At 40.1% G+C, this 23,349-nt stretch overlaps 1 protein-coding gene across 3 annotated transcripts in view; it reads left to right on the forward strand.

Moving 5' to 3' along the window:
* Positions 1-21,044, forward strand: part of LEO1 (LEO1 component of Paf1/RNA polymerase II complex) — a 31,771-nt gene extending 10,727 nt beyond the window's left edge. The window contains exons 10-13 of one of the 3 annotated variants that reach the window (XR_016439394.1): positions 1,665-1,851; positions 2,218-2,315; positions 9,741-9,909; positions 19,511-21,044. Coding sequence is in view for 1 of the 3 variants with exons in the window: in XM_090029387.1 (XP_089885513.1) it covers positions 1,665-1,851; positions 2,218-2,315; positions 9,737-9,841 (390 nt within the window). In the remaining 2 variants the exon portion in view is untranslated. Of the gene's footprint in view, positions 1-1,664; positions 1,852-2,217; positions 2,316-9,736; positions 9,998-19,510 lie in introns of those variants that run through there. The other 2 variants (XR_016439393.1, XM_090029387.1) reach the window with 2 other exon arrangements.
* Positions 21,045-23,349: the final 2,305 nt, after the last annotated feature.

The raw sequence follows: 23,349 nt of genomic DNA on the forward strand, positions 1-23,349 counted from the left end.
TATAGTGCACCTAGAAAAGGAGGGGATTTCCACAATAAAAGGCTAAATTCAAAATGCATATTAAATATACACAATAAAGACCTTGGAAGTAAATGTTTGGAAAGTTGATTTTTAAGAAGACATCATTCAATTTGAAAATTGCTCTATTCTACAGCATTCCTGTAGTTATGGTTCGGACTTTATACTTCATGCCTGTCTGGGTTATAAACATTAAACTTATACATTCAAAATTACATTCAGTAATACTACAGCGGGTGCCATGCCGTTGTTTCATAGGACTTAGTTTTACAGGGCACTGATCCTGATTTAAGCTGTCCATGTGCTACTGTAATCCTAATATTTAGGATAAATTGAGAACAATTCTAATAATATATCTCCTTTCTTTTTGTACTACTCTCTATAGTAGACAAAGTATTGCTGTATTCTATCCCTTTTTTGGCAAAGATAGTAGTAAACTTCCAAGGCTTGGCCTTAATCTTTGTTCAAGCTGACTACATGTATGTTAAGTTGATTTGCATATGCAGATATACAGTAGCTAGTTGCATGAGTAGCATAGTTATACCTCTGGTTTATGGCTGAGTTAAAACTCAGGCCTGCCAATCCTGGAATGACCTGCAAAGGGGATGACCTTTTTCTATTCAGAGACTATAGTTTCCTCACAAAGTGTTGTGCTTGCTGTGCAACATGTATACCCAAGCGGAATTCCATAATTAGAGGAGGAGTCCGGCTTCCTCAGTTTCTTCCCTTCCATATTCTTTTTTTGTTTCAGTAGTGTTCATGCTTAGTCTTAAAGAAGATGGACTGATAGGTCACTGGAGTTTTGGAAAGCAACTCAGTCAGACTTCTTTAAATACAAAGCTGTGATTAATTTTTTAATTTTTTTTTTTTGGAATGGGGTAGAGTTGGGGAAGGGTTGGAGACCTGTGTGGAAACAATTGCTACTTCAAGCAATGTTAACATAGCTTTTCTAATTAATTATAGCGTTATTAATGCAATCTAGAGAGTCAAAAGATACACTGGCATTCCTTAATGTATGTATGATATGGACATCAATTTTTGTTTTTTAAAAGTTATTCATTATGAACACCACTACAGTGCAACATAAAAAGCTGTGTCAGAGGAAACAGGGGAAAGCCTCCTTGACACAATGGGATAAAGAAATACCAATGTGCTTGTTGCATTTGATCACTATAGGAGAGTTTAAAAAATACACAGCAATCTAGGAACAACAGATGTAAAGTTGGATTTTAAACTACATTTTGTTCTAGAATATTATGGAATTTTAAAGAAATGTAGGTTAGTTATAGGTGCAGTTTATATTTGTCACCTGAACTTAGAGAACATAACCAAAATTGATTTTGTCATCTCAGAACCTAAGCTTTCAATGCTGATCCTCATTTGTACAGAAAAGTGTAAGAAAACTCAAAAGAGCAAACACTTCAGCCAGCAGAATTTTCAGGATATTTAAAATATCTGTGTCTGCATCTTCATTGCCTTGTAACTTGCATAGACCTCACCCAGCACTACTGGGTAGAGTTTGGTAGAGTTAGATATCTGTTTTGCACTGGTATGATGACTGCACAAAGTGCAGTAAAGAACTATTTCTGTGTTTGTGTGTGTGTGTGTTCCTCATTGGGCCTTTGTATACTGCTTCTTATGGGCAGAAAGAAGAGGAAAGGTTAAGAGCTTCTATTCGCAGAGAGTCGCAGCAGCGAAGAATGCGAGAGAAGCAACACCAGCGTGGATTGAGTGCAAATTACTTGGAACCCGATCGCTATGATGAGGAAGATGAAGGAGACGAGGCGATCAGTCTGGCAGCTATTAAAAACCGCTATAAAGGTGGCATCAGAGGTAAAAGTAAAACCTGAATAACATGTTCACTATCAAACAAGCGCAACTTTTATTGTTGGGGCGTACTAATTTAACAGGGCAGACCTGATGTGAGGTTTCATAGGTTTTTTCCAACAAATAAGGAAAGAACATAGGGAGCTGTGTCAGTTTGAGTAATCTGTGTATTGTTCATCACAGATGTTGAGTGCGTCACAAATAGTATATAGTTTGTCACAAATAGTTTGTCACAGATGTTGAGAAATTTTGACACGTTTTAGAGGGAATAAAGGCAAATTGGGAGTTTTCAGTGACCCACAGTTCAAGAACTCTTGGAAGGCATTAGTGTGTGGCAGTCCCTATTTACCTTATTCATTTTTTCCATCTCAGAGGAACGAGCTAGGATCTATTCTTCAGACAGTGATGAGGGATCAGATGAAGACAGAACACAGAGACTGCTGAAGGCAAAGAAACTCACTAGTGATGAGGTGAGCAAAGCATTTTGTTCTGTGAGGAAAATCAGTTTACTACCACGGAACAGTTTGTTTTTGAAACTGATTATTACTCTGAAAAATGACCCCTGCTCTTTACATGAATACCTTGCTGCACCCCATTTATCCAGCTAAGATTTTATCAAATGAAATTTTTCAAGAGTTCGATTGAGACGCTTACATGCTTTCCATAACAATCATTATTGTCTAACTCTTAAAGAGCTTTTTTTGCAGGGATCAAGAGTGCTTTTCGAAGATGGCTGGTATCTTTTTTTGCTGTGTACAGATAGGAGAACTGAGGAACCAGGGGGTTGCCATGCTTTTTTGATCAAGGTTATACACTGAGCCAGTAACAGGCAATCTGTGTTCTTCCAACTTTGAGTCCCAGTTCAATGTTTCATCTACCAGGCATTCCTGTACTGCCTGTCCCTGTTTATGTCAACAGAGAGAGCCTGTTTCAAAGGCACTACTCACTTTTTGATGTTTTTTACGTTGAAGAGTTAAATAGTAGTGTGAAGTTTAATGCATCATTCCATGGTAATGGACATCATTCCATGGTCTTGGCCTGTACCATCCTGGACATTACAGCAAGAGGAGGAATACTGGCTGCAATATTGCTCCTCCTGTGTTTTTGTTTTTCCTTAGAATTGTTTCTAAGAACAGTTGCTGACTTTCATTTAGTTGGCTGCTACAGCAAAGCAAATCTGCATGTAACATCACATTTGTGCGTGTTGTACCTTTAAACAGAACAGCTCCCTCTAATGTTGCATGCAAAGGAACAGTTTCTCTGGATTTAAAATGTTGGTTTTGGATTTAAACTCTTAATGTCCTGGCCCAGCAGCCTGTGCATTATAGATCGCTGTACTGCCTTGCTCTTGTACCAATTATTCTGCTTCCCACCCTCACTCTGTGGTGAGAGAGAAAACATATAATCCATGTTTACCCAGCCTAATGTTTTCAAAGCTATTAGTTTTCAAAGCTGTTAGTGTATAAAGAGATGATACATTTGCTCTTGGCAGCTTGCTTTCCTTTTTCTGTCCTGTTTATGGCCATTATTTATGGAAAATCAAATGTCTTACTATATATGGAATGATAATCCATACAAGTTAAAATGGAAGGTTTATTAGGCCAGTGTAGCTTATGGAATATTCTCCAGGGCTTTGTACAATCTTGTTTTTAAATGAGTCCCTCTGAGGCTTCCACTTTTTCTCTTAGGAAATGATTTTTCTAATTAATTGTTTTAGCTGTTCAGCCTAAATTTCCACTGACTGAATTTCATCCCTTTGCTTCTTGTGATTCATTTTTTCTATGTCAATTTAAAAACAGTTAACTATTGTAGTGACTACAATATCAGCTCAGGTGTTCAGCTTCAAAGTTGGCACCAGGCTTTATAATAATCAGGTGTATTATATGCCTATACTGTGAAAAACATTCTACAGGAAAGATTAATCTTATTTCTCCTAAATTATTTGAATCTGCATATTGTGCACATGTGTAGTATGGGAGAGTAGGACTGGTCATCTAGTCAGTCCCACTACTCAAGGCAGGATCATCCCTGACTCAACCATCCCATCCGTCATGTTAACACCACTTCAAATATATTTGTGTTCCCGGTCTAGGTTAAAACTGGGATGGATGTTGGTTATGATTCTGTTCTGAATGTATGTTCTTAGAGCTGGGTGTTTATAGTATTAGTAGAGTAGTATTTATGTTAAATAATTACCAGGACTTGGGATACAGAGAAATAAATGCAAATAAAAGATTGGAAGCTGTGGTATGTATAAATATATATATGGTGTTTACTTTTAGATTTGCTGACTTTAAATTTGTGTTCTTGAAAGTTGAAGCACAATAATGTGTTACTTGTAATAGACCAGTGGAAGCCAGCCTTTTTCACAGGCATGCCACCCTTAGTGCTATCTCCCCAAGTGCCATTCTAATCCCCTTCCCCTGTCTACTTTGCTGCTCTGCTTTCTGTTCACTACCTTGTACTCTTTGCCCAATCTGCTGCCTATACCTATTCAGTTCTGCTGCATAGTGCTCACACAGGCTATCTGTGCCACTTATGGCGGCACACCTGCCACAAGGTTAGCCATCCCTGTTACAAATTAAGTATGTATGGACAGGTATTGGACTCTGCTGATATACCTACCTGCTTGATCTAAAATCTGTTCTTCTCTTTTGAGCAAATGCTGCCAAATGTTTCTTCTGGGAATACCAATCTGATTTTTAATTGTGATTTTAATTGGGCTTTAGGATTTTTAGTTTTCTAAAGGAGAGGGACTACTGAGTTACTCACTGTGATGCTTTGAGCCGCAGTCATCCTCCATTTTAAAACAATCTGAGTTAGGGCTACAGTTCACAACATGGCCACACGAGGGAGGTCAAACATTTTAAAGAAAAAAAGTTAACTTAGTAGCAATACATACTCTTGTATTAACACAGAAGAAAACATGGATGCACTTCTTTTTTATACAGTGTATAAAGAACTGCATTCATCCATAAAATGCAGTAAAACATTACTAATTTGCAAAAAGACCTTAGTTTTGCATATTGTGCAACTAATACAGATCCTGGTGTTTGTGACAGCTGGTCCTCAAAATGCAAAACTTGAAATGATTAAGAGGCAGATATTTGTTTATAAAAGGCATGTCATTTTCTCTTTACTGTAATATAAGGAAATTCTATTGTACAGGAAGGTGAGCATGTTGGGTAGTCTTTTTCAGTCTCTTTTGGTGTTTCTAATTCTAAACTAGGGGTTTCAGGTTTGAACATCTGAATCCTGTTCAGCAAAGCACTGATATGTAAAAAGTAGAGCAAAAAGAAGTTCTGATAGAATGTTCCAAGGCCGTGTTGAATTTTGTTGCTTCTTTAACTCCAGCTGAGGTTTATTGCTTTTTAAAAAATGAATTCAAAGAGGGCCCTCTTTTTCCCTCCCCCACACTGCCAAAGGGAAACCTATGCAGTGGGCACATAACCCCTGCTGCAAAGAAAGGGCATGGAAGTAGGGCTAGGCTGCGCAAATAGCTCAGGCTGCTCGCTACAAGCAGCTGTACTAGGGTCCAGATTCCCGGCCCACCTCGTTGCTGGCAGCAGTTGCACATGTGTCTCGGGGAGCATGGGGAAGGGGCCAGGGCTCTGCTGCCTCTAGCCCATTCCCTGCCATGTGCTCTGAGATGCACATGCAGTCACCACCACTGCAGAGCCTGGGCTGCTTGCAGCAGACAGCAGGCAGGCTGCAAACAGCTGAACCAGGGTCCAGAGCCAGGTCTGACTCTGCGGCAGCAGTGGCTGCACATGCACTTCAGGGCACATGAAGGGGCCCCAGGCCTCTGCCCCGCCATGCACCCTGATACACAGATGCAGCCACTGCCACATATCTGGGCTGGGGATCTGGACCCTTCTGGCTTCCTGCCACACCTGGCCCTGGCTTTGGGCAGCTGCTGCCTGCCACAGAGCCCAGGCTGCTTGCAGCAGAGCTTGCAGCCTCCCTGCCTCCTGCTGCAAGCAGCCTGGGCTCTATGGCTGGCAGCAGCCACCCAGAGCTCGGGGCTGCTGTGGTGGGCCGAAGAAAATGGCCTTACATGCCATGCTCTGGCATATGTGTTGGGGGGTCGCTGACCCCAGTGCCGTGAGATGATGACTTGAACTAAAACAAATTCTTTCCACTAACTTAAATGCCAGCTTATTGGTTTTGTATTGGGGCACTAACAAATTGGAAATCTAGTCTTAACAATATACTATTTTGTTGTCTAGAAATGGCTGATTCAATTGCAGATACAAAACATAACAACACAACTGAGTACCAGGATAAATGAGATGGGAAATTCTTACGGTTTTCTGGTGGGGTAAATTAGGAAACATTTGGAAGATATGTTAGACAGCTTGACTACTCAGAATTGTATTTTTTCCAATTGTAATATTAAAGAATGTATTTAATTTGTTCGAATGTATTTAGTTTGTTCACATAAATCCAGCTTTTGTTCTCAGCACTTCCGCACTCTAAATTTTCACATACAATGCAAATAATACAATAGCACATTGCAAAGACTGCATCTTTAAATAGAAACTAATTGAATATAGTACCTTAAAGTTCTAAAAGGTAGAAATGCTTATCCCCATTCCAGCTAAACCCACTGATCAAAAGCTTTCACTGAAATATGAAAACTAATCCTGATTCAGGTTTCAAAGTCTACTTTTATTTTAGGTTTGAAGCCTGGGTGTAACTAACCATGTTACTTAGGTCCAGTCTACACTGCAAAACCTACCAGGTTTTCTGTATTAAGTTAAAACAGTTATTCAACAACACTGATCACCAAAGGATTTGTATTGCTGTGTAAATGGGATAGTGATCAGGTTCCAGGTAATTTCTGGGGACTTCAAATACATTTGTGAATTTTGCTGGATCCCATTTACGCTGCAAGAGAGCCGTATCAATATGGAAAGAAGAACAGTATTGCAACTGGATTGCCTTAGCATGGTTGACCTTGCACCTGAGATGAGATTCCTGTCCTATCCAGGGACTTGAGCCTAGGCTTGGCCTTCTCTGTACACAAGCTATACCAAATGAACTAAGGGATTTAGAAATGGATGCAGTTAATCAGTGCAGCTCCCTTGTGTGGATGGTCTTTTACCAGTTTGAGTGCTTTATGCTGATTTAGCTGAGGCTCACTTTTTTTTCTGACTTAAATAGATTAAGTCAGAAAAAAAGGCCCTCTTAAACTCATTAGTCTTTCTGAGCAAAGGCACTGTGCCAGTTTGAACTGGTGTAACATTTGTTTGGTGAACAAAATCACTTCTCATGCCTTTACCGCTTCTTTGCACAACCCAAGCACGTCCAGTTTTACTACCAAATTAACTCACCTCAGTTTGAATGAGTTGAAACCCTTTTAAACAGCTGCCAGAAAACCCACTAAAATTGTAATTCCCATAACTGAAATTAGGTGTGCAAATACACTCATTTTGACCCTACATGCAAGTTGCTTCTCACTGGTCCTTCAGGTAAAAGTCCTCCCATACCTTTAAGACAGTGATTTAGTCAAGACCCCCCAGGCTTTTTTCTCCCCCTCTCAAGTGTCTACCTCATGTTTGTAGTTGAAATGTAATACAAGGTTTGTTGACTGTCTAAACTTGGCCAAGCAACGCAGCCTGACAAGGAAAAGAACATCTACACTTGGGGCAGACTCCCTGCAGATTCTAAGAATGAATCGTGTACATCAGATTGCAGAAAAAATAATAACTTCTTTAACTCTTCTGAAATCTGTAATCAGCCCCCCAATTTTGATTCCTTATCCACTTTTTTTGATATCCTTATCCCTCCATTCCAATTAAAAGAATTGACTCTTCTGTCTGTCATTTAACAGACAAATTTTCAAAAATTGGGCACCTTTTTCTCCATGAACTTTGATTTCTATTTTTTATGGTTTCTGTATTCCTTATGCTTACAGATTTTAGTAGGTGCCTTTAATCTGGAACTTTATCAAAGGAGTTATCAATTTTATGATCTTGGTGTTGTTATCTACTGTAACTATTTCCATTACAATGGTGGACAGAAAAAACCCTCTTCAATTCATGAAGCTTATACAGTCTTATTAGATTGTTATTGTATTGTGACTTGGCATTTCAATTTTTAGTAAATTAGAAATTCTAAGCAAGCTATTTTTGTAACAGCTGCCTCTGAGTTAGGTAAGTACAGTATTATCCCCTGTTTACAAATGGGAAAGCAAGCCTGGGAGTTCGCTCAGAGCCACAAAGAAAATCAGTCATAGGTGAGATTAGAAACTAGTATGGTCAGATTGCGCTTTTGAGGAAACATGGAATGTAGGAGTCATCTTAGCGTCAGCTGTCAGTTTAATTTCCTGAAAGAGCATTCTGGTTGTCTTTGCTGTCTTGATTTTTGTGAGAGTTTTTAAATTGCTTCAAGAAATTTAATTCATTCTGTCAGCACATTTATTTTCTCGAGATATTCTTTTCTAGCAATTTATAATTGAAAAATTTAGCTGTATAAATATGTTTAGATGTGCTTTTCTGTTGTTTACTGGGCCAGTACTAAATTGGAATAGAAAGTAGTTTGCAACCCCATGTTGCTGAAGTCACCATTATGTTCCTATTTGTTATCTGCCAAAGATTCAAATATGACCATTTTAGTCTAACATAATTTCAGACCTAATTAAGTTTTTGTTCTCTGGCTGACTTAATGGCCTTAGAGAAAAACGTTTATACTGCCTTTTAACCTGCATTTCCATAGCAGTATTGGGGTGATAGTCACAGGATCTGGTAAAAATGGCTTTCCTTATAAAGCTGCAGAAATAGAGCAGTAACCTAGCAAAGAGCCTGTTCTCCACTTTTCAGTGGATATCAGAGATGCCAAGGTAAAACCATATGAAATATGTACGGTCCAGATAAACATGAACTTTACATTAGCATGTCTGTGCAACTTGCCAGCCATGCACAGACAGAGGTTTTGATGGTGCCCTGTGCTCCCATCTATGGTAATCATGTCTACTTGTGACAGACTTTGCTCTGAATAAATGGGAAATCATTATTATAAAATCACTGATGGGGAAAGGCTTTCCTCCAAACAAGTCATTAGCTCATGTAGGCATTTAATGCAAGGGTCTATAAAATAAATGTCTGTGGGACTGCAGACATAGGTTTTGTCATTCGTATTGATAGCACTGCTTGAAGAAATATAAATTGGGGGCGGTGTTTAAAGTACAGTAATCGCATGTTAAGATTCTTTTAGGTGCTGCTTTTGAACTTATGGGCTTAATTCTTAAATGCTGAAAATGAAATTGCACACATACCCTATGGCCATGTTATAGATCACTGTTTCTCAGCCCATGGGTCATGACCCAAAAATGGGTTGCAAGGATATATGAAAGGGTTGCAAACAAACTTTCAAGCGGATCAACAAACTTTAAAAATAGATTCTCCTTTAAAGGAGAAAAATGTGGGAAATTGTGGCTTTTCCCTCGCAGGCTGGCAGAGTTCCAGCCTGCGAGGGGCTACTTAGGACCCCAGTGCTCCACATACTGGGGGGGCTGAGGGTAGGGGGCAGTAGGTTGGGAGTGAGGGGTACTGCGTTGCGACTGGCCACCAACGTTTACAAATGGGTCCTGGTCTACAAAAGGTTGAAAACCACTGTTATAGGTAACCACTTTCACACCAGGGCTTAATTTGACCCAGCAAGTGGTATACTTCTATAAAGGTCAGTGGAGTTGCACCTACATTATAATCTTTTGAGACTGGAAGAATGTATGTTAGGGGTGCAGAATGGTATCACAAAAATTTAGGGTACTACAGAATAAAAAGTCTTGTATCTCAATACCAAAAAAGGGGATTTAACAGGACAAAATCATCATTTTTCTTGTTAGAAATACTTATTTGAACTTGAATTGTGGTGTGTGTGCTTTCAGGAAGGTGAGCCTTCTGGAAAGAGGAAAGCTGAGGATGATGACAAGGCAAATAAGAAGCACAAGAAATATGTGATCAGCGATGAGGAGGAGGAGGATGATGATTAATTGTCCTGAAGCGTGGAAGTTTTTTATATATATATATATATACTGTACAGTTCTTTTACAGCAAAGATGTAAGTAAACATGAGGTTATTTTGATAAAGAAAACTCCCACTGAACTCTGTAGTTCTGGTGTGAATAAAGTTCTATCATATCCTTTAATGTATGGGTAAGTTTGTCAGCAGATACAGCGTCGGAGCATTTAGCCCCCTTTTTCCCTCTAGTACAGTACATTTCCACTTGTACAGTTTTGTGGTAACCAACTACTTTTATCAGTCTCATCCTTATTAATAGATTTATCAGGGATAATTACTGTGGTGATCATTTAAGATGCCTAAATGTTGCTAACCATTCCCTCATCAAAAATAACATGACACAGCTTTCTGGCTGTTTTTGCATATATAGCTTTGCAAAATGTTAATATTGCTGTGCAATACTGGCTTTTCTGGGCATTCTTTTCTTACTGGACTATGGGCAGTAAATTACTATTCTGATAGGTTTTGATTAACTGAAAAACATTTCCAAGCAAGTATTCTGTACCTAAGCAGTATTCTTCTATGAATGTGTAGGTCTGTAAGTTGGTTGGATTGAAACAAAAATCCTGTCTTCTGTTTGACAGCAAAAATCAACTCGCATGCCACATTGGAGAGGTCAGTGTCAGAGGAAAAATACTATCTTTATTTCCTTGTAAATATCTGTCTGTCTCTTTTAGAGATCAGGGTGTTCGAACTTTGCAAGAGTCAGAATGCAAGAATATATACCAAACAAACAGTTTTGAAAATTATAGAGTCTTCGGGGTACTGGAAATTATAACTTGTGGTTGTTTTGTTTTCATAACTAGGGAAATATTGGAAGACAATGTCTTGAAAGAACTGAGGGATTTTTGTGTTGTTTTTTTTAGTTCGTGACCTCTACATATCTTATCATTTGTTTGATTACACAATGTCAGTTATGGAGCCAGGCAAGGATACAAATAAAAGGAACATCTAAAATCTTCCTCACTTGAATTTTTTATAATTGGATACTTCAGAGTAGCTGCCTGACATCTAGTATAGTGGTCTGATCAGTGTAGATATTATCTGTGTCTTGGTTTTTAACTGACTTTTCGTGGAGCTTGGGTGAAGTTGAATGTGACGTGTACCGAAGAGAAAGATAATTTAAAGCCTTCCTTAACTGAAACCCAGGAAGTAATAAATTCATCTTAAAAGCATGCAATCTTTGTGTTGTGAAAGAAGATAAAGGTTTACATAAGGTTGTCTTTCCTAATTAGTGGAATGTTTGGAGTGAAGAAGAGAATAGGGACCTGCCTCCTGAAATTGTAGTCTTGGCATGCCCTTTTAAACTTTAAATTTGTTTGTGCCAGCTTGATTAATCTAGCACAGGGGTGGGCAAAATACAGCCTGCAGGCCAGATCTGTCCTGCCAGGCCATTCTGGCCAGCCCACAGGGCCCCTCCAAAAAGTTTATTACAGGCCAACAGTTGCCCCTCAGAAAACCAGCGGGAGACGTGGGCTTTCAGAGGTTGCATGCCATCAAACTGGGTGAACTCTGTGCCTCCACCTCCAAGGGGCTCCCAGCACTCCAGCTGGCAGCCCCATATGGAGTCACTGAGTGCAGTGGTGGGTAACTGGACAACTGGTGAGCAAGGAGGGGAGCTCCTGCCTGCAGTGCCAGGAGCCACACTTGGCAGCAGGAAGCCGCCTGGGCTGATGGCACATGTGCAGGGTGGGGGAGTTTGTCAGTCGGGGGGGGGGGAGGCTCCCTGCCTCTGCCCCTTCCCAACCATGCTGTACAGCCCCCACTGCTGGCAGCAGCAGCAGGTAGCGTGCCTTCGGGGTGCTCATGGCCTATGGCAGGCAGAGGCCCTCAGCAGCATATAGCTCCAGCTGCGGTGGCGCACAGCTCCGACTGAGTTTCAGGGGCTGCACATGGTGGCATAGAGCTGGCCCAGCCCACTGGCATGTGCCTTTAACTCAGACTGGGCTGGCTCCATGCCACCATGTGGGGTTCCTGGCACTGCAGGTAAGAGTCATATGCCGCTGGACCAGGCCAGCTCTGAGCCTCCCGGTGGGGATTTCAGCACTCCAGTGTGGAACAGCATGTGGAGGCACAGAGCCAGCCGGGTTGGTGCACACTCCTGGCTGCAGTACTGGGAGCTCCACATGGCAGCACAGAACCTGCCTGGCGCAGTAGTGTGGGACTCCCACTCTGCACCATCGGGCCAGGTGAGCTCCATGCTGCCATGTGAGGCTTCCCCACTGGAGCGCTGGAAGCACTCTGTGGAAGCACAGAGTTGGCTTGACCTGGCACACAGCTCCCACTGGCAGTGCCATGAGCCCTGTGTACTGGCATGGAGCCAGGCTGATTTGGTTCACAGGCATGCACCATTCGCCTGTGCCAGCTCCATGTTGCCACATGCAGCCCCCAGTTGGAGCTGTGTACTGCCAGGGGACTCTGCTGTGGGCCCCAAGGGGCTGCTGCCCATTGCTTCTGCTGCCACTGGCAGTAGGGGCTGTACACCATGGGAGTGGGAAGGGGGTGTGGTGGGGGGACCCAAAAACCCCACACACACCCCTCCATAAACCCCACCCATACACCCTGCACACACAATATGCAACAGTAATACTGTTGTGAAGTTTTATGTAATCGCCTCTCGATACACAGCGCAAACGCACATAAATCAGGACAAAAATATTTTTTAAAGTAAAATTAAAATATGTTATAGCAGATGTTTGGAGGGGTGGTTTTTGTTTTTATTATATGATTGTTTTTTTCTGGTTCCAAGATGGCAACCTCTTCTGTCCCACCCAAAGAAGTACTTCTGGGGGAGGGACTTCTGGCAGCAAAGGTCCAGGGTTAGGGGTAGGACTTCTGGTCCCAAGTGGGGCAGGGCACCTGTCAAGGGGTGGGGCTACCCTTGCAACTTTCAGCAGCTCACCAAAAGTCATTAAGTGGCCCTCCAGCCAAAATAATTGCCCACCCATGATCTAGCAGTTTGCCTGACACTTTGGGAAAGATGGTTTCCTCCTCTCTGAGGATAGGGTGCTTTGGCTTTCAAAGGAGACTACACTGCTATGGTCACAAAGATGACTGCAGTGCTAGAGACAAGTGTGAGCTGACTTTAAGCTAGGTCGCTTAGGTACAGGTACTAATCTAGCCATAGTCCCTCACCACTCAGCAGAGGTTAATGTCACCCTGCACAAAAGGTGACTGCAGTATACATGCACTCTTAATTAAGAAAATGTGATACTCGGTGTACAAACTTTTAAGCACATATGGCACCTGAGTTGCTGTTCCTCAGAGGACTTCCCCACTGTAACTGTAATAATATCTAGGAGTTCTGGTGTCCCTTTAATGTCAAAGTAATGTTTCTTTATATCTGCTGCAGCTGGACCTCATGTGATCCTCTTAGCTGTGTGATCTCAGCAGAAAGACCCCAGTTCCTTCTGTTGTGAGATTACCTGCATTTCTATTCTTTCTTTTTCAGAATGGAAGCCAGTTGTAAAGGACTGGGAACTATGTAACAGATGTGACATGTAGTACTTCTGCTTTGTCATATAATCTTCCCCACCTGCTTGCACAAGGAACCATGTTCCATCTCCCTGACATGGTATTTTCCCTAGTGTTAGCTTAAGTGAGGTGCATTGGATATTTTTATTTTTAATTCACTTCTAACTGACATGGTATTTTCCCTAGTGTTAGCTTAAGTGAGGTGCATTGGATATTTTTATTTTTAATTCACTTCTAAGAGGTGGCTAACTTGCGGCATTTGGGGCCATAAGTGATGCAGATGCGTCTATGTGTGGCACTTGGCAGACTGGGGAGGGACAGGCAGCAAAATAGTAGGGCAGGGAGCAGAAAACAGAACAGCAGACTGGGCAGGGAACACTGGCCAGGGAGTAGAAAGCAGAGCAGCTAGTTAAGCAGGAGAAAGGGATCTGAGTGGTATTTGGGGAGGGTATAGGGTTACTTTGTGGCACACCTTCCAAAAAGATTGGCCCCCACTGCCTTAGAGTACAAACCTTTTAATTGAAACATAATCCTAAGGCCAGAAGTTCCTTAGACTTCGACTTGTTGTGTGGTCCACTTTAACTGCACAAAGTGAAGTTCTGTATTATACATTGTATTTTAAATATTCAGATTTTTTTAATGAGTAAATTTTCTAGCCCTATTTTTCTTGCTCTTTTAAAGACTTGTAAAAGCTTGGTTTTTTGATTTATTTTATTTTTTTTTTTTTTTGGTTTTTTAAGTATTTTTGCTCTGCCTTGGGTAGTTTTAATAACACTGTATTATTGATGTCGTTTCAGTGGTGTTAGTCTTATTCATTATGTACATTAGTAATAAAAAGAAACTTTTTCTTTACTAGAGACACTGTCCACCCCATTGCTTATCTCCTACCTTCATACAGGCATTTTCACTGTCTAATTTTATCATGTAAGTTTAAATAACTTATATAACTTAACCACCTGCTTAAATAGAAAGCATGCACTAGGAACAATGTGCTATCTTGCTGATGTGGTATTTTCTCCAGTGCCAACTTAAATGAAGCGTATTGGATATTTATACAAGGGGAAGAAGAGAACACAGGTTGAAAGTCCATGCTGCCTGCTCAGTATATTTCTACAAAGAGAGTAAACCAGCTATCATTTGGACCACATAAAAAATAAATCCTTAAACTGTTTTGGAGCACCTGGTTATCAGACTAGTGAGAGGCAGAGATTAAGGGGCATAAATTCTTATTAAAATGATAGCAGAAAATTGTTTTCTACTGCTTAGTAGAAACTGGGAAGCAAAAATGTTGTTACCCAAAATCATTTTCAAGTCTGTTTGCTCTGGTGTAATCATCTTGCCAAGTGGTCTATGGAATCACTGTGTGGTGACTTTCCAAAGTTGGCACTGTGACTTCTTAGCCAAGGAGCAAATAGCACTGTACAGCTGTAACACACTTAGTACTGGGATGCACAGCCTGGAATCAAGAATTCTGACTATTGTTGAGCCCATAAAGATTCTACATGGTGATAACTGAGAGGGGAGAATGTCTTTTTAAAAATAATTGTTCTTTTTATTTTTGTGCATATACCTTACCTTTTAATATAATGTAGAAACCTCTCTAGACTGTTCCAACCACTAAGCAATTGTGCCTATGGCTTAACTTGGAAACACTTCTCAACAAACCATGTGATTTTTAAATACCTAATGTTGCCTAGTGATACCCTTTGAATTGAGCCATGTTTTTATACTTGTCCAGACATGACAGGCTTACAGAAAAACTGCCAATCAGTATTGGTCACTAGCCTAAGCCTTGCTTTAAAATTCTTGAACATGCTGAACAGTTATATAAGCTAAGGAGATAGGCAAATAACCAAATCAGTTAATTTCTACAGAAATAATTGTCTACCAGGAAGCTTACAGGAGAGCGTGTATTTTGTTTTGTTTTGTTTCTATTTTTTTATTTTGTAAAAAGGCAGCTGATATTTTGCAGCATGCCTGTCCCTTCATCTAATGCCATTCATCAAATCGGAAGCTTAATTTTAGACGGTTGTTTTCTTACATAATGATTAATGTTTAAATTTAGAGACAGAATTGGCTCCGACAGAGCCAATTTACTAATAAAGGTAACTCGTAGTTCAAACTTCCTAGGATGAGATTGCTAATATCATCATCAATGCTGTTTTAAGATTATCTGCACAATGAATTGAGATGTTTAAAGTAGCTTAAGGCCATGAAAGCATTATGTTAGTTGATATAGACCCAGGAAGTTAGTTGATCTGTCCCCTCTCTCTATATCCAATGACCAAATCAAAAGATTAATTTTTATTTTCACACTTTCTGTTCTTTGGTCAGGATTTCACTTAGAATTTTAACTGTGTAATGTCGGGAGGGATGGCCCCAATCATCCCCTGGTAAAGTATTTCTCACACTCTTGAATAAAGTTCAGAGGTAAATCCTTTCCCACAGGAGGGATGTTTCTGTAATAGAAACAATTACTGTTATTAATCTGTTTCCTAAAGCTAGTTGTTGGTGTCAGGGAGATTGCACACAAATGGCAAAGGAATGTCATTTTTTTTAACAAGAAAAATTATTTAATGCTAAGCATTAGGCTCCAGCAAGGTACGCTTCTGATGTTCAAGTGATAAAGTGTTTGTTAGTGCTCAACATTGGGCAGTACCAGTTGTCCCCAAAGGAGTGTAGTTCTGAAATCAAGACTCCTAAGTCTATTAATGTGCTCCAAACAAGTCCCTGTTTTTCCCTATCACATATGCAGCTAACAACTTTAGTCTTGTTTAAACTAAAGGTGTCTGATGCAGATCTCATTTAAATTGTGAGAGCCTACTCTCCCCCATCCTATTTATTTTTCCGCATCACAGTGTTGAGTGATTTGGCTCATGTTCCTCCATCTAAGGAGAGGTGGGCATCTCAGAGAGGAGAAACAAAGTAAGCTGAAGAGACAAAACTCCAGCATGCATTTTTTTTCACAAGATTGCCTGGCAAAAAAAGCAAATAGCAAAAATTTAAGTTGTGTAACTTAAAATTGACCTTGGATGCTTCTAGTTCATACCTGAAAATATTACAAAGATCCTTGGTTTTCTTACAAACAAGCAAATCTTGTTGGCTTAAGGGGCATTGCTAGCCATGTTAGGTGCATAGACTTTCCTTTCTTTTTATGAAAGATAAATCCCATGCAGTTTTTCTTGGAGGGTGCGTTGTTTTTTATATTAGTACTGTTACAAACCTTGTTTTTCATACTAATGTAGATTTCAGAAATACATTACTTTGACTAAAATTTTCCATGTTTAGTTCCCTCTGGTTATTGATTCTTTGTGGCAGCAGGGAGGGAAGTGAAAGGAAGCATTTCTTTGGGAACAAAGAAGGAATTTGGGCAGAAAGCTGCGTGCCCTTTTTTGAATTATGAATATTTAATTTACAACTTCTGCACATGTCCTGTAATGTGAAGGGTAAAATTAGAGTCTTAAATGACAAGGGCAGAAACAACAGAGGAACAGTTTCAGCCAATATGCCAACTTTCATCTGTGCTTCTTCCCAGGGCTCTGTGAATTACCTTTTGGCTACCCTTGGTGTTCGTTCTCTCTTCTCAGAAATTAAACCGAACATTTTATTTGAATAGAAGCAGTTGAACTTTAACATAGTGCAATTAACTTGTGGTATTATAAGACTGGGTGGGTCTAGAAGTCTTGGCCTGAATGGTCTGACTTTTTTGCAATTCAAAAGGTACCTGAGGATGTGAGACTTCTGAAAACAACTAAGATGTTTCAACCTAGAGAGAGCCAAAAATGTCTTATGCTTGGACTTAAACAAGTAAAAGTTATTGAGAAAGTGAAGTGTTTTCATTAGAGCTTAGATTTGCATCAGGCAACATGTAGTATAGTACAGCGGTTCTCAACCTTTTTGGACTCGAGGCTGCCATCACTAGACCCATGACTCCGTAATGTGTATGAACTGACTAGCATTTACATTCAGAAAGCAATGTATATATTACAGTGCTTACCTCCTTGCAGAAGGGCCCGGCATTGGGAGTCAGGGATCGGCCAGGCAGGGACAAGCCTAAACCTGCATTTATCTGCTAATCTCCTCACACCTCAGGGCACTTTTCCGTGGATCTGGTGGCACCCCAGGGTGCCATAGTTCTGTGGCTGAGAATCACTGATGTAGTGTAAACTTAATCCAGTTGTAGCAGTTCATAGTTAAAGCTGTATTAAATGTAAGAAAATCTAGACTTTGAAATGATAGTTTTAACAAAACAACATAAACTTTTCATCTTTGATCAGGTGTATGCAAAGGCTATCTGAAAATCACATGCTGGCATTTTAGTAGATTATGTTTTTGACTGGATAGACACTTTAACTTGTAGAAGAAAAACTTTGAAGCCCGCAAATGGGAACTGGGGCAGCAAATTGCTGTTGTCATTTGAAATGAGGGTCATGGATTCTTTTTGGACATGTCTGGTACTTTCAGTGAAGAGTGGGGGCCAACTTAAAAATGGTCTTGGTCACATAAGCAGTGAGTCGAGAGAATAAATGCACACCATACCCCATCACATTAAAATGTGGGTGTTTCATCTAGGATTTATGGACTACATCTAGGAACAAAATCAAGTTGCTGCTTATCTGTTGACCTTGTACAAAGTATTACAATTGCTGATGAAATTTTATGGAACATTTGTAAACATGAGAATGTGGTTTATGATGACAACACCAATTCCACCTTGACCTAGTACTGTGTGACTAGGCAGTGCCATAAAAAAGAAAGGCTTGTTCTAGGGTAGCATGAGAAATAGATTCACCTAAAACACTGAAAAATAGCTTTGCCCCTCCTGAATCTGATAAAAGGATATTGCTTTCTATGTTGGCAGGGGGAGAGGACAGAAAAGTCACATTGTTTTGTCAGTAAAAAGTACAGGAACAAATTCTTCACTGAAGCATCAGTTTGCCTTCTCTCTAAAACTGTGCAAGCAGACTAGTTTTCATTGCAGCTTCAGTTCACAAAACCAACCAAAGGGTTGGTTGGTTGCATGCATGATACAGTGTTTGCTATCAGCACCTAAAGCAACTTTCAGAGAGTTCCTGGCCAGCCATAAAAAACAGCGGTGTGTTGTAGCCAGGCATCTCAGATCTGTGTTGAAATTTCCTTGGCAAGTTAAAGTATTTGGACCTGGGCTTTTGATTTGGGACTATTTCTATGCAATACAAATTTAAGTAAAGTAAGAGGGCTGCCTTCTCTGTAGTGTCACAATTCACCATTGAAAGAATAAAACAGTGCTTTTCTTGATAGCTACACAGTGCAGTAGTCCTTATTGGTCTCTTGCTGAAGTACAGGATGGTATGGTGTTATACACAGAGCAGTCTCTTTGGGTATTGAGATTTACACTTCTTAAATGCTTTTGGGTATGTCAGAAAAATAAATAATTTTATTTGCAGGACAACAAAGGGTTTTCTCCCATTAGTGCACATGGCTTGCCTTATGTGACAGAAGTGTGATTTTCATTTCTCACAAACCCAAATGTCCTTGCTTCCATCACAGAAATAACTCCTCCATCTACTTACGGTATTAGTGTTGCTATTGTGGCCTGTAGTCAGATGTTTATACACTGTGCTGGTTAGATAGCCTAGGCCAAAGACTTCTATTGCCAGTAGGTATCTATTCTTGATGAGAATGAGCTAGAATAGAGATATTGCCTTTTGATGCTTTCAGTGATTAGCTGCTCCATACTTTGTTCAGCCCACAGTACTGTTTGCTCGTGATGAAGTTTTGAGCTCTTTAGGCAGAAAGGGTTTCATTTAGAAGCTGTGAAACAGAGGTAGTAGTTATTCCTGTTCAGGTCTAGATTCACACAGGTGTCTTGTGGCAGACTCCAGAAACTCTCACAGTGACCAAAGAGAAACGGTCTTGAACTCCTCTCCCCAATAACTTAGGATCATATGTAGAGTTTTGTTGCAGGACATTTTGCACTATGTAAAGTTAATTACAGTAATTGCATGCATGAAAACATATGATTTCCGAAACCATGTGCTGTTTTATTTCAGATAATTGACCAATAAAATTAGTTTAAATTTAATATGTGGGTATTACATATACTATCACTGTGAACTTGATGTCCATCAAAGAATCGGGTCTACTGTTGGTATCAATAAGCAGTTTGTTTTTCTTGTTTTTCTAGCAAGCTCCAGCTCCAGGGAACAGTTACAGAAATCTTCTTTGCTGAGAGAGAAATCCTACAATCCAGTTCTGCTAATCTTTTGTGCTGACGCATTCACCTGCTGCCACTGACCTTTGTTGTGGGGGACTTGGCCTTCTAGCATTGACCAGCTAATCAAAATCTTGGAAAGGGAATGGCAAGGAGGGGGTATCTTGTGCACATTTCCAGTCCCAGGCTAGGTGCTCAAGGTTCTTAGGACTTCAGGTGGTTACTAGCCCCTCTGACCCAGGCAACCTTTTTCCTGTGCCTGAAGATAAAATGCCTTCTGATCCCAAAAATGCCTACGCTTGAGTTGAGAACATTTCACTAATCTGGGGATATGTCGCCCTTTTACAAATCCTGTTTGATCTCCTGGGACTAAATAGGATTATATGGGCTCCAGACTCTGGACGACAAATTTCCCAAACCCTGCATTCAAAGAGGTCACTGGTTTATGACTAGCAGCATCTTGCATATGCTTGCTCTTTCAGTATTTAATATTTGTGTAAAGTAACGTTACCTAGCGTCAGTCAAAGCATCCTAAACTGACTTGAGCCATTTGGAGATTAAGCACTTTGTAATATATTTGGGGATAGCCATTTGTCTCAGATGTCTTTGACGACTGAGGCTCCTGTACAACACAACTTGCTTTAATTCTAGTTCATTACTAGTCAGCCTTAGTGCTTCCAGACAGAAAGGACTCAATGGACTTCCCTAACTATGATTTCTTCTTAAAACAAATATGTATAAACTTTTTTCATTTTGTTTCTGGCTTCAGTCTGTGCTGAATGTTTAAATATGTGTGTATAATAAACCACAGTACTGTTAAGGAATACTATCTTAGAAAGGCTTATAGATATATATATAACAGAGGTTAACAGTGTTAAGGCTCTCTGCTCTGAAAATGTGTATTTCTGTCTATGATGCTGTAATGGATAAACCAGCTATATTATGACATTCTAAAAAAAAAAGTCTTTTAATGTGAAACAGACCATTTATGTGATTTAAAACACAGCAAATAGTGTGAAACATTTTAAATGGAACTAATGAAGTAGAACTGAAGTAGAATCTCTGCAGGTCAAATGGCATTTCCAGATTAAAAGGGGGAGTTTTTCTGAGTTTTAAGCATCTCTTTGCCCCAAACTTTGTCATTGTGGAAATGAATCCCACTTCTGTGTATGCAGTAGAATCATAGAAGTAGGGTCGGAAGGGACCTTGCTGATCTTCAAATCCGACCCCCTACCCTGGGCAGGAGAAAAAAAAAAAACTGGGCTCAAATGATCCCAGCTAGGTAGGCATCAAGCCTCCTCTTAAAGACCCCCGGGGTAGGAGCCAGCACCACTTCCCTTGGAAGTTGGTTCCAGATCCTAGCCGCCCTGACTGTGAAGTGGTTCTTACAGTTGTCTAATCTAAACAGTACAGTCATGTCCTCAGGCATAACAGGAGTAGAGGTAGGAAAGATGCTTGGAGACCTCACAGAAGGAAGGCAAAATCCTGTACACATGACTTGTCAACGGTGAGGAATAGGAGTAACAGGGTTTGCACCATGATTCTGTGCATGGCAGCAAGTGCACCTGGCCTGTAACTGGTCGAGGAGGGCTTGACTGTGATCCTTCTTCCAAAGACCTTTCTTCAGATCATGTGTGTGTGTGGGGGGGGGGGAGGGCACTTATTTAGTGAGTAGGTTATTTTAATGCTTTTTTCATAAGCATCTGTGAGAGTCATCGCTGCCTTTCTGCCTTACTTCCATAAAATGTTTTAGTAAGGTCTTCAGGCTCTCTACAGCCAAATCTCATCTCATTGAAACTTTGTTCATTAAATAATGGCAAAAAATACCAGATTAAATTACTAAAGGATGAGCAACATAAATAGTTTTTAAAGGTGTCCTCCTTAAGGGTGCTATTTATTTCTTCTGAATGAATTTGAAAACCGACTGTGTTCAGTGGGATAATCCCCTTCTGTCCCACTTTTTAATGCCAGTTTAACAATCAGACTATCTTTTTATACAACAGCTTTCAGCGTTCATTCATTCAGATTGCTGTTGAGGAGCCATTAATATATTTTCCTCTTGTATGGCGAGTCCTCCAACAGAGAGCTTTATTGGGGGAAATCTTTACATATAGTGTTTGTTTTAAAAATTGTACTTGACTGTCTACAGTTTTAAAATTGGAATTGCATAGCAGTTATGGAATATACTTTTCTAGTACATCTTAACTAAGTCTTCTGAAGGAAGATAGTATATTTCACTGGCAGTTGTCATCAATAAGAAATTGTATCTTACCCACTTTAGTTTTTATTATTATTATTTAACCCAGGGGTGTTGGATTCAATTGGTCTCCCTGGGCCAGATCTAGACCATGGAACTCTTCACTTAAATTTCAGCCCCTGAAATCTCATCCCCTCCAGGAGCCCTGCAGGTTGTATCTTTCATACCCCTCAGTTAATGCACATTGCAGTAGTTCCTACCAGCCAGCCAGGCCAGCGACTTAAAATGGTAGGTGCTGTGCAAGTATTTTCATCAATTTTCACTAACACATAACGCTGACTAGTGTCTGTATCGGAGCTTTCAGACTGGAACTCCTGCTCCTTTAAACAGTAAATCAGCTGCAACTGGTTATAGCTTTTTGGTAAAGCTCCCCACAGTAGGGTGGTCCTGTGCTGTTCCAGGAAAGCAGCATCTTTCACCATTCTCTTGCTTTTGAACATGTCACTGTTGAGTTATAATCCTGACTCTGTTATTGCATAGTGAGAAAGGACCCAAACTGATCTATCAGTATAGATCTAGCCAGTGCAATGAATTCCAACTGGAAACAAACTGGGAATTAATACAGACTATACCACAAGTGTTATGTGTTCTGTAGAGCAAGTGATTTAGTTGCAACATTATGTGATAGGACTTCAATAGCATTTTTAAGTCATACATGTTGTAGCCACCTGGTCTTGAGGTATCAGTTAACTGTGGGAAAGTCAAAATTGCACTTTGTAAGGATCTCTCAAAAGAAAATCCTAACTGACTCCTGGGATTGCAAGAACACTTTAAAAACAGCGTGTCCCTGATGTTTGCAAGTTTAAAAAAAAATGGAGGACAACATTTTTAAATACAGCTAAAGATCTGAGATGTGTTCAGCATGATGGGACCTGACTTTCAGAGGGTGGGAGTTCAGCAAGTTCTGAAAATCAGGCCTATGCAGGGCATCTCAGCTTGGGCATTTAGAAGCTGAAGAATATAAAACCACTAAACACTCCTGAAAGTCTACAGCTGTAATGGCAGTTGACTTGTTTGTGCATGTGTGCACACATGCATGCTCCAACTCTAGACAGTCTTCTATTTTCATCTACCTTTTAGTTTTGCAATGTCTTTTAATGTTGAGTTTTGCCAATACATGGATTTAACTTATAGATCCCATTGCATGACCCCAAGCACCTTCTCTGAAGACTAGTCGATGGCTATGTGGTAATAAATGGTATAAACCGTTGGCTTAGCACCTGAAAAGTGGTGGAATTGTTTGCAAAAGCTTGTTCAGTGATTTAGTGCTTTCTTGGCATACTAAAATCTCCAGGTTTATACATCTACTAAGATCATTACCCTGGTAGAGTAATAAAAATGAGTGTTTTCCTTGTTCCATTTTCTTGATAGTACTTCAGAAAGGGATTTTCCATTTTCATCCTATCTAAGATTATATCATCCTTTATTGCAGACAGCTTTTACTCTCACTAGTTCAGTTCTCTTTTTTCCTGGAACGTTAGCACTTGCTGCAGCAGTTATAAATTCTTTCCAAATCTTACATAGCCTTTGAAACGAGTAATTCTTGTTGAGGATT

This window comes from Crocodylus siamensis, chromosome 15, assembly GCF_052110815.1.
Source record: "Crocodylus siamensis isolate JL-2025a chromosome 15, ASM5211081v1, whole genome shotgun sequence".
In the NCBI taxonomy this organism is placed as follows: domain Eukaryota; kingdom Metazoa; phylum Chordata; order Crocodylia; family Crocodylidae; genus Crocodylus; species Crocodylus siamensis.